Here is a 12,290-nt window from a genome sequence, read left to right as displayed (position 1 = left end):
ATAAAATGCTCATGAGCTTAGACAAAAAAAAAAAAAAAGAAAAAAGAAAGAGCAGCTTTCCTGCAGAGTGCTTACAGTGACTGAACGTCTGAACACAGGAGCTTAACAACAGGTCTATTCACGCGGCTCCTGCTGAGTATGGCGAAGTGCGGCGGTGACAGAGCCCACCGACTACTGGCTCTCAGACTGCTGAATGCTTCCAAATGGCACCAGAAACCCATTTCAACACATTATTGAGTCGAGCAGTTAAACAGCCATCTTCACGAGTGGTTTTAAAACTGAGTGGTCACCTCCTATTATGGAGAGAGACGTTTCTGTGGAGGAATTCCACTGTTTCTTTTCTGTAAATCACTTTGTTTCAAGAACTTGAACATAACTATGAAACCAGGGCAGTGATTGACTGCTCCGCTGTGTTTCCTTTTATTTTCCCCAAAACTACAAGAGTTGAAACTCAGCTGGAAACAAATGATTCACCTCGCTGGCAGGTGTTCAGTTTCACAAGGGAAGACTTTCTACACTAAATTACACAGTATTTGTCGGAGCTCTTGTGAGGCTGCAGTATGAAAACACTGCAGCGCAAATTTGAAGTGACAGCGGGGCTAAAAAAAACGAAGTGAGGACAAGTGAATGAAGCGAGGCTTTGAGAGGAATCTGTGAGCAGGTCTGTGAGGACATGGTGGCAGGTTGTTGGTCTCTAACAGAGGCCGTACAGTCTGAGGCCAGGTGTGCGTGAAAAAAACACAGGTGAGCCCTCATCGTGGGCGAGAGACAGTCGCACGGCATCACAGATCACAGCACTAACAGGCAGACGGAGACGGTTCACGGCTCTTCTCTTCTTCCATTAACCTGCTGAATGTGCAATTTGGAAATGTGAAACCATAAAACAAGTGATGGAAACTTTGATTTGGAAAAACATTTTATGAGAAAATGTGGACACTTTCATGGAGGCGGGGATTTTTTCTCTATTCAGCGAGATATTTTGCAAAACTGTAATGGAAACATTTTTCTTTTTTCACATTGAAGTCATAACAGCGGCCGTATCAAGTCCCTGGAGTTCACACTGAGAGACCCGCTGCTGGAAATCTGTCGCCACGTTGCATCACAGAGAAAATGTTGCTTTGTTCTCATGACATCATTCAGTGCAAATACAGAGCATTGGCAAAAGTTTTGTTGATTTCACTCAAAAAAAAGAAAAAAGTAAAAGAAGTTGAGATTTACTGCAACGATAAACTAGTTACTCTACATTTTACCATGTAACATTAATGATCCACCCACATGGGGCTTACTTCATTGGTTCAGAAAATGTGCCACAAATGACTCAAGACATTTGATCATCTGACGGTCACTAGTATCTGATCATGTGTTTTTTTTTCATCCTATCACATGTGTGGAGTTGCAATTGATTATAGCTGGTGGAGCGGTAGTCTGCTCTGTGGGATAGGTTGTTAGACCAACACTGAAATAATGCACATCTCACTCCCCCCACTCAAACAAACCACTTGCTGCTGCCTGAAATAATGAATAAATGAAAGCGGGTGACATATGATCCCTGGAGAGTCACAGTAAAGATTGTCTCTGTGTGTAAGCTGTAACCAGTCCAGTGCATGGCTGTTAGTCTGGCTTTAGAGGGGTGAGGGGGGGTCTGTCCTGGAATAGCTCTCCTGGCCTGGAATGCTCTGGGGAATGTGCAACATGAGGTTTGATTGGTCCAGAGGCGACGTTTGTGTGCGTGTGTGTGTTGTGGGTGAGCAGCATTAGTGATCCGAAGGTTATGGAATCCATGTGGAGAATGAGCGAGGACAGATCAATCATTACGCACGTTTGGGAACATCCTCTGTGTGGTCAGCCGGCTGACAGCCGGGGCCGTGTGGGGGTCTCAGCTCTGCCTCTGTCCTGTCTGCACTCTGTTGTTGTGGCTTCTGTCACCTTTCCCCAACTCTGTTTGCTTGTGTGTGTGTGTGTGTGTGTGTGTATGTGTGTGCGCTACACCACCGCTCTGCTCCAGGCTTTTGTGAAAGCAGATCTGCCTCGTCCATCTCGGGCCGGCGGAGCACAGACATCAGCCCATTAGGCCTCGTTCTCTGCAGGTTGACCTTTGAGCTCCAGTCCCCTGTTTGAGCGCCGGTGCTTAGCTCAGCGTTTTGCTGGGTCATCACAGGCTATCAGCGGCTATCTGCGCGTCTGCCAATGAGCAGCCAGTCTCTGAGGTCTGCAAACATTTCTGACTCATGTAGCAACAGGCAGCAACAGACGTATATGTGCCTGCAGAACGCACTCACACGCCCATGTTAAGAGCACACACACACACACACACACACACACGCTCGGAGCACAAACATCTAATCTGCTAATTCACAGACAAGATAAAGGAAAATTGAGGGGTACTTAGATTGAGATTGAGGCCAGACTGAGGAGACAGCTTTCATTTCCCACAGTGTTGTCATTCAGCAGCTTGTAAAGCAGAGGAGACAGTAATGACTCGGTGCAGTCAGACGAGCAGGAGCGCCGAGGAGAGAGAGAGGCCATCGCACTCTCACGGCCCGGGCCTGCTGGAAGTGATGGCCCTGCAGGATTCCTGAGCTAACCCCAGGTTCCTGCTCCCGCTCCCTGCCCCACCAACCCAAAACTCTGCCACAACACCCCCGACAGGAGCGGAGGACTACTCCCACTGCCGTGTTTGCTCAGCTGCGCTGGCTTTGTGTCTGCGTATCGAAGCCCCCTTGTTCCTGCTCCCTGCCTGTTTTCCTCCCTCGTTTTCTGTTTGGTTTCTTTTCTTCCAGAAGTTTGTAGCTTCATTTGTTCTCTGTTTGGCTTCCAGAGCGCACGTCTGACATTTTTCCAAGGGGGGGATTGACGGCAGAGGGGTCAAGAGGTTGAGGTGAGGCGGCTACCTGAGGAAGTCTCACAGCTCCTGCGGCATAGTGTCACAGTGGTGTCAGCGTGTACAGTAGTCATGTAAACACCACTCTGTTGCGCCCGCTGCCTGTGTTTGGACCGTGATCTCTCTGACTCACCGCGGAAGAAGCCGGATCTAATCTTCCACACTCACCATTTCTTTTTAAAGCGTGGTTTAGCAGCCTTACATGTAAACAACTTAATAGCTTGTGCCCTGACATTTTTTCACAGCCCGCCTCATAAATGCAATTTAAAGTAACTTGAACTTATCGGTGTGGATGCAGCGCTTCATTTGAACTACACAAGTCCAGCTCGAACGTGTGCGTCTCACCTGCAAGGATGCGCAACCGCTTGCGTCTCAGCGGCGGGCCCAGGCCCGACACCCCGGTGCACTCGTCTTCATCGTCGCAGTCGCCGCTCTCGAATCCCTCCTCTCCCTCGTCGCTCCACCCATCCGCTCCACCGCTGCTGCCGCGCGACCGGGCTTTCCAGCGCTTCTCGGATACCACATGCCGTAGTAACTGTGTGGGACAAACAGGAAGCGGTTAAAGGTAATGACATTAAAATGCAGGAATGTGCCTGTGTGCATTAACGGTTTAACGAAGCTGTGAGAGTAAATGAGGGCTGTCTCTTGAACTGAGCGTGTGCTGTATGATTAGAACAGCGTGAGGGGAATTCCAGACAAAAACTCGGTGAGATCTAAAAGTGCTGGTATTTACCAAACTCTAATTATAATCACCAGGCAGGGAAACTGTTTTGTTATCGGTGCCAGTTTTGTTATTTCTGTCCAAACGTGATTCAGTCACTGGGATGTGGCTGGAGGTGGCTCCATGTAATTTACTGGTAGAAAAAGAAACAGTGGGGTCAGCAGACCGGTCTGATTGTGTTGTTACTGGCAAACAACATTGTCTTGAGTGGTTGTCTCAGGGCAACAGGGACACAATAATACCACATAACACACCCCGGTGGACATCAAGGCATGGAGATCTAAAAATGGGAACGCGGGATGAAAGATGACAAAAACTTGACGTTACTGTTTGTAATATTCCAACTTTTTCTATGTTTTAAACAAGTCTGATTCAACCAGTTGAATAAGGACTGTAAATGCAATCTGACCGAGCCGGGCAGCATTAAAACTGAAATCGCACAACAGACAACACACAGAAAGGCCATAAACAAGCCGAGGTGTTATTATTTAACAGAGTATACTATTGTGCGTAACAAAATCTTAATGCAGTTTGACCTCTGGGCTGTAAAAGCAGTTGTTGTTCAACTCTGATTTACAGAAGTTCATAATGTGTTGTGCAACACACACCGCAAGTGTTTATTGACAAATGCGGTAAAGTAATTAACACACATAAATATTAACAAAAAATGTAGCGGGGCTGTAAGGCTTCATTTCATTAAAAATCTTTGAATTCCTCATGACCAAAAATAAAAGCAGCAGAAATAGCAAACTTTATACATTCAATTACTCAAATGAAACATGACAAGGTGAAAGCAAGAGAGACCTTGTTCACAATCGCTTTTTTTGTCGAGTGGCTTAACAAAAACACAGTGATGGAAACAGGCCTGTTGAAAAACATGTGAGCTCTCATGGAGACGACCTACACGGCTGCTCCCTGACCGTCTCTCAGCCTCCACAGCATCACACATGATTGAGAGCCCTGCCAAGGTAACAGATGTGCTAAATTCCAGCCGCTGGCCTCCGAGCCTGCTTTCATCTCGCCGCCCTGCCTCCTCCTTGTTTGTTTTTTATTGATTTCCTTCCTATCTGCATACGTCAGCACGCATTTTTTTGTTGTTGTTTTTTGCTTGTTTTTGTCTGCGGGAGAAAATTGAGTTCATATGGGCCTTGTCTCAGGTCAACTGCAACGACGTCTGCCCGGAATCAGACTGTGTATGTGTGTGTGAGGCAGAAAGCGGAGGTATAAAAACCCAGAGCTAATCACAGAATTACGTAAGTCGCAGGATAAACAACCCTGTAGCCTCTGCCTCATATACAAACCAGTGGATCGGGGGTTTTTACAAGTGACATAAACTCTAAAGTTTCGAGTAGGGAACACACAGAACCTTGTTTCCAGCATGTCTGCCTAACAAACCTCCATTCATTTCCCAACATTGAGGCCATACACGGAAGATGACCACAGCATTTTGAAAACCTTGGTCACTTGGACTGAGGGATGGACAATCGGTAGCTCTCAGACCGGCCGGCGGAGCCACAGGAGCAGTCCTGCAAAGCGCCACCTGTTGACTGAGCAGAGCCCTCAGGTGTCACATTAAAACGTCCCGTTATCTCCCAGAAAACCAACTCCCCCTGTGATGAATGGGGCTTTAATGTACTGAACAATTCTGTGAAAGACAGGAGCGTGTTTGCCTGCATTAGCCGCAGTCCTCCATAGATTTACCGAGGTGCTGAAATTCTTTCTCATGGTCTGTATCCTGGCAACTCAGTCGGGCTGCGAGAGGGGAGGGAGGGGCCCCTCACACAGCAATTAAAAGGCAAACAAACACTTGTAAAACAGGGAGAGGAAGATGTGGTTCAGAGTATTCTGGAACAAAACCTAAAATAAGATATGAGGAGTGAGGGGAAAAACACTGACTGTCATGGCCCTGTTTGGAGCTCAGGCTGCCATGTGTAAGTCTCCACCTGCTCACACACACACACACACACACACATTCTGGCTCCACTCAACACATAAACACATAGACTGTCCTCTGATTCACTGTGTGTTGATACTTGTGAAAACAAGGCTAAGAGTCGACAATCACGCAAGCAGGCTGCACTTACAGCGCTTCGCTGTCGTCATCGTCTCAATGTGTGTGTAACGCAACAAACAAACAAAAACCTTTGACCTGATGGTTCAGTGGAATTTTGATGAATCATAGGACATCAATATTCATGTCCTCTTGGGGACACGAATATTTCATCAGATTTCATATCAGTTCATCTAATGTTAAAGGGATAGTTCAACATTTTTGCAAATTGGCCCATTGCCATAATCCCTATAGTCACAGCAGTAGGTTCGTTACCTTTAATTGTTGGTGCAAGCTGTTTTTAGAACGGCGGAGCAGAGCCACAAGCTGCTCAGAGCTACGCTACGGAAGCTAATGGGATTTCTGGGTGTCCCTCATCAAACTCATCAAATGCACAATCCAACAACTCCAAAACACTCTGGAGGACAAGTTGTGACCTGCACATTCACCACGCTATGAGATAATAACGGAACGTTACAAGACAGAGTTGTTTTAGAGGAAAATTTATGACAATGGTCCAATTTGCAAAAATGTTTAACTACCCCTTTAAGACATCTCACCAAATGCCAAAAATATCAAGTCAGTGGTGTCAGAGGGACTAATCCTCTGAGGACCATGAATGTGTGTGTGCCACATTTCATGGCAAAGCATCTCATGTCTCAAGTGACGGAACTCATTGTGATGCTGGACGTTGACCTCTGGGGACTCTGGATGTCTGTACAAAATGTCTTGATAGTATAAGTGGTAGTTATACTTCACTCAGAGCAGTAGAAGACTGACTGTGAAAAACCAACACTGGCAACAACCACCAGGGCAAAAAGGGTTTTACACTTTGGAGTTGAAATCCAGTTTCAGAAACACATGTGAGGGATCAAGAACATACCAGTTAAAAATAGCATCAGATGATCAGCAGATGAAAAGACAAAACAAATGTGTTTCTTGGAATAAAAAAAAGGGATCTGGCTATAGAATGATAGCCATGCCCCAAATGGGGCATAGCAGCGAGCTGTGCCCTGCTCCATGGGGGGGTGGCAGGCAGGGCAGTACCTCTCCCTGAGCCTCTGTGGCAGTGCTGCTGTGGCTTCTGCCCGCTGGCTGGCTGCCTCTGCCACAGCTGCGGTAGCGGGGATGGGTGGGATGTATGTTTGTGTCGAAAGTGACGCTGCGCTTTTGGCATGGCTGAGCCTCAGCATGATCCGGCAAGAGCCTCCAGATTTACCACAAGAGGGAGAAACCTCAAGTCGCTGTAGGCTGGAATCTTCTCCAATTAAAAAAAAAAAACCAAAGCAAAAGGAAGCAGGGGAGGAAGCAAATAAAAGAGACATTTTTTTCAGAGAAATGCTCAGTATGTTTTCCATTAGGAGGAGAAATCTGGCACTCTCAATCTCCCCTTCTCCCTCTCATGTGCTCGGAGAGTTGCATCGTAAGCTGGCCCGGACTCACAGCTGGACACACAGAACATGTAATCAGTGCAGCTATAGGCATCCCGCAGGCCACAGGGTTCACCTCCCTTTAACACAAAAGCACAAGTCACACCAAGGAAACGCGGGCTCAAAGGCTGCACACAAAGCCCAAACATGTGGCAGATTGCTCAGCGCAGGCCAGCCCAGACAGAGACACAGAAACCACAAGTCTGTCACTGCCTCCCACACATGACATGAACTCCACACAGGGTCACTGTTCGACACGACAGCTGCAGCTGAGCCCGGAGCTCGGGCCCACTGGTTGACCCGCCGCGGTAGGAATCAACCTGTAGGAATCAACCTGCCCTCCGCGGTCATCAGCTGAATGTTACACTGCACCGTAGAGCCTAGATCACAAATCACAGGCTAACAAGATAAGATAAGAACATGTAAAATCATACGTAAAACCATAAATGTAGGAGTGAGTGAGTGGAGAGGATCTCTAATGAAGACAGAAAGTGTGTAAAACAGGCTTCTTGTCAGTGTGTGTGTGTGTGTGTGTGTGTGTGTGTGTGTGTGTGTGATTGGGATCAGACCTGTGTTATGTCCTCGACTCCACGCACAGGACTTGTCTGCACAAGCTGCTCATGACTCGGCCCAGACGGAATCCGCTGCCCTGAATGTTTCTATCAATGCCTCAACACATCTTGTCTACAAATCTAATCTACACAATTTAAAGCTTCAGTTCCCAAACAGACTACTGCTCGCCATGTGCTCATAACAAAAGTAGAGTTTTTTGGGTTTTTTTTGCCGTCTCATGTTGATGCTGTCTGTAATTGCTGTGAGCTGAAGGCTTGAAATGTGTGCTGCCATCGCATTCTGGCATGGTGACGAAAGCTGCTGACCTGATTTCTTTAAGGGTTTGGGGCACGTACCGCGTTAAAGCCGCTCTGATCAAAATATTTGTATTAACAATAGCTCAAAGGACCATGTGTAATATGAGAGGTGTGTGTGATTATTAGCAGAGCCTTCGAGCGTCTTTGAGATCATTGTTTTGGTTTTCGCCCCTTAAAGTTTCCTGTCACTGCTGTCATCAGTCTTATATTTAGCCACATTGCACAGCTTCAACGAGCTGGAGAGCATAGTGCAGCATTTAGCAGCTGAGCAGCCAGGTAAACTCCTCCAGAGCTGGTGGAAACCGAGCTTAACTTAAATCAATCACATCATCCGGCCAGAAACTCCAAAAGAAATTTACTGTAAAAAGCAAACTGTTAGCCAGTACAGGATGGAAGGCTAACAGGCTATAACAAAGTCAGATGGGACAAGAAACAAGCGCTTACTAGACTAGACTAGCTAGCAGTCTAGCCAGGATTTAATCATTTATCATTAATATTATTAAAAAATTAGGTCAAAGTTGAAGAACAAGGCCAGTCTTTAAACTGCCATGGATGTTTTTAATGGACATTGGGGGTTTGAACATCTTAACATCTTTTAGCTTCTTTCCCATCTGACTTCTTGTAGATACTAGGTTGTGCTTTAGCTATGGTGATACAGTGATGGCTTGAAAACTTGAAACATTTGAAAATAAGCTCAAAGTGGTTATAAATCAGATTTAAATTCAATAGTGATGAAGGGACGGGTTCTTAAATGAGAAAAAAAGTTTTTATTCAGTAGTTTCAGGAAAAATGCAAAATAATGCGCATTCCAGAGATCTGACTAAAACATGAACAACTGCTTTCACACTGTGAATTCTCACTCTAATTGGCTTTATTTATCTCAGCGTAAAACAGAATCTGCAAAGAGCAGCAGATGGTAAATTTTTAAAGCCGAGCTGAGGCCGATGCCCAGGTCACCGTGTTAGAAAAATCAAACACAAGACTTTTCAGCACGGACTACTTTTCTTGATATATTAAGGGAAATGGACTTTCCTTACACCCTAATCCCCTCATGTACTCTGAGCTGCTGCATTTGTATCAAGTTTGCAGACAAGCTGGTTGGACGAGAGGGCCAAGAAAAGAGAGCGGGAATGAATGAGGGACACCACGGGGGGAGACAGCGAGGGAGACAGACAGAGGAACGACAGGAGGAGTGAGTCATGGAAAGCTCCTCAGCTCCCTGACAGGCGACACAGCCTGCCCAGCAGTCCCACCCTCTCTCCCCCGACTCATTACTCAACTTTTATTGAATAAGAAATGTAAAGAGGACGAGGACCTTTCCTCTCTCATTCTTCTCTCCGTGCCTCTCCCTCCCCCTCTCGTCCTCCTCTATCTGTCCGCGGTTGAGTATGTCACGCAACGGGAGCCCAGCCTCAGACGGTTAATGCAGACAAGATTAATTTCCTGATGTTAATTCCAGTTGGAACAGAACACACAGAGGGGAAAAGTAGCCCTCCAGTCCTGCGTTAAACTGGGCGTGTGTTCACTCCACCTTTCTGACTAAGCCCATAAGGCTATTTCCAGATTTCTGTCATTTGGACTGAAGCTTGACTGGATGTTTTTTGGCAGCGGCTTTGTTCCTCTGGTAGATAATCTGTGGAAGTTAATGAAAAGCTAAAGACTGAAACCTTTACAGCCGTCTACATACATATGAGATAGCAGCTTAAACAAATTGTTGCCAGTTCATCTTCTGGAAGAATAAAACATTGTGTCTCCTCGGTTCGTTCAGACGTTCTCAGCTCAGATCCAGGCGGCGCATGAACGCTGAGGGTTAACTCCTCCCAGTATTAAATATATCTGGTATGACAACAATTTTCAATCGTTTTTTGAGGCTAACCAAATAAAAATCTTGACTTATGTCTGTGAATGTGCCTGATTGTCTGCATGGGGTTTAATAGTTTAAAAAGTCCCATTCCTGCACAGGCCGCTGGTTGCTAAATCTGATTACGCCCCTCAGACAATCTCTTTTTGTCTGCTGCTCGTCTGTTTTACACGTTATCGCCGTGGTTCCCAGAGTCATGTGTTGCAAAAAAAAAAAGAAAATCCATTTCCACATCAGCAGACTGTCACTGCATGTCCCATGATCACACCTAGTGGGAGCCGATGGACGCTCGGCTCTGGATAACAGAGGGTGGAGTGGCCTGTGCTTGCACAAGACTCTGCAGGCGGCGAAGCTACGACCAGCTCCACTGCTGCTGCTGCTGCTGCTGGCTAGCTTAGCCTGTATCTCACAGTGAGAGAGGAAACAGCAAGGTGAGAGCAGGGAGGGAGAAGCAAAAGAACAACACGAGAGACAGGGAAGAACTACCACATACTGCACAGGTATGGCGGTCTGGTGAGATGTGAGGGAACGATGAAGTCAGGGAGCGCTGACACTCCGACAGGTCCAGAGCTGCTGTGCACCCCAGAGCGTCACGGCCCCAAACAAAAGGCAGTGGAGAAACAGAGGAGGTCTCTGACCCTCACAGGGAGACCCTCTGATGACCTAGCAGAGACAGGAAACAGGAAGTGCGACCCCTGACCTCTTTTTTTTTTGGGGGGGGGGGGGGTTACACAGCAACACGTGACTGTGTCCAGTGACAACAAGCTCAGGATGTGTGGATCAGCTCAGAAGCTGCAGCAGGAAGACTCAGACGGCCGCTGCGTCTCCGATGGTTCAATGCAAAGCAGAGATTACTTCCCTGCTAAGTCGGTCTCATACTCCATTCTCAACTCGTTCAAGTAAGTGGTTGAACCTCAAAGTTCCAGGGACAAACACCTCATTTGGTAGAACTGCTTTTAGTTTCTCTGCAGCATCCACCTGGAATCATTTATAACCAACATTAAAACTACAGACACTTGTGTCTCTGATAACAAACTCCTCTGTTTTTAATGGATGAAACTGTCTTCTGTGTTCTTTCCTTCTTTAAAGCAGAAGTAAGCGATCCGGTCGTTTTGGCTAACTTCTTGTCAGTCAAGTCAAGTCAAAGTCAAAATCATTTATTAGTCTCCCGTGGGAGAAATTTCTCTCGGACAGAGAGCAGTGCTGCTTCACAACAAGACAAAAACAGTACAAAAGAAGAGCAGCAGGAAAGTACTAAAAACATACAGTAAAATCATTAAAGTGCAATATGCCTCAGAGAGTACTAGTGGCAAATGTATGGACACACAAACATTCATACATATCATCACACAAGCTGCTCATTCATACATTTAATGGACAGAGGGATGAACGAGTTTTTGAGGCGATTGTGCCTGCACAGGGGGACTCGGTATCTTCTACCTGAATTTAAGAGCTCATATTCAGGGAGAAGTGCGTGCATAGGATCTGCTAGAATAGAGTTTGCCAACCTAATGGTGGCCTGTTCAAACAGATCTTGAGGTGTGCTAGCCGATGGAGTTAGCAGTCCCCGCCCTCGTCCCTATGTCACCACATTAGGCGCGTTTCCACTGCAGGAACTTGGGGGTAATTTTACGGGGCCAGCCCTGTTGGTGCGTGTCTCCACTGCAGGAACCTCCCCCACAGGGCTGCTTACAGGAACCTTTACAAGGGCCCTGAAAAGCTCCTGGGTGGGGCTTGAGGTTAACCCGGCACTGATTGGCTAAAGCTAGAGCAGGCTCTCAGAGAGATAATTTTTGTGACCGGCCTGGGTGACATCACGGTTGAAACTGTCGCACAACGATTAAGCGGCGATCGAAACTCATGACGTCGCCGAGGGGTCCTACTCTGCAGTGGAAACACGGCCAGTGAGAGGGCCGAGTGAGAGGACGGTTCCTGTAGGAGTTCCTACCCCCTCTCTTTACCAGAAACTCCTGCAGTGGAAACACGGCTATTCATGCGCATCCCTTGGCTGCACACACAGAGAGGACCGCCCCTTTATGCCGTTCTCTCTCCTCATTGGATAAAGGTTGTAGGATACAAGGAAAGTTTTCTCCTCGGCTTACAGCAGAGCAGAGTGACTGACAGACCCGTGTTTCAGACCAAACACTCTATATAAGTGATTGCTGTCGGAAAATATAACTATTTAAGACAATTTTATATTAACACAAATATTCCACTTACTTCTGCTTTAACTTGTGCTGTGTTGATGTTGTCTTATTTTGTGTTGTAAATATTGTACCTGACTTGTACTCTCGACATCATTGAAAATGAGGGCTTGCTCTCAATGATTCTCGAGATTAAATAAAGGTGAAAAAAAGAAAAAAGAAAATCGGCAAATGAATTTCACACCGTTGAGAGTGAAAACTCCCCCTCAAGACGCGCGACTTACAAGTGAGAACAATGTGTGCTGAGGTTCCTGGCCAGCGAGCGGGGTGCCCG

General features: G+C 46.6%; 1 protein-coding gene across 1 annotated transcript in view; it reads right to left on the bottom strand.

The window, feature by feature from the left end:
- gpc3 (glypican 3) overlaps positions 1-12,290 on the bottom strand; it is a 110,783-nt gene that overhangs the window by 10,610 nt on the left and 87,883 nt on the right. The window contains exon 7 of the mRNA XM_085788461.1: positions 3,227-3,416. Coding sequence (XP_085644587.1) covers positions 3,227-3,416 — 190 coding nt within the window. The remainder of the gene's footprint in view (positions 1-3,226; positions 3,417-12,290) is intronic.

Source organism: Trachurus japonicus, chromosome 10, assembly GCF_045865225.1.
Source record: "Trachurus japonicus isolate A0001 chromosome 10, Traja_1.0".
Classification (NCBI taxonomy): Eukaryota; Metazoa; Chordata; class Actinopteri; order Carangiformes; family Carangidae; genus Trachurus; species Trachurus japonicus.
This window is presented reverse-complemented; position numbering and strand designations above follow the sequence as displayed.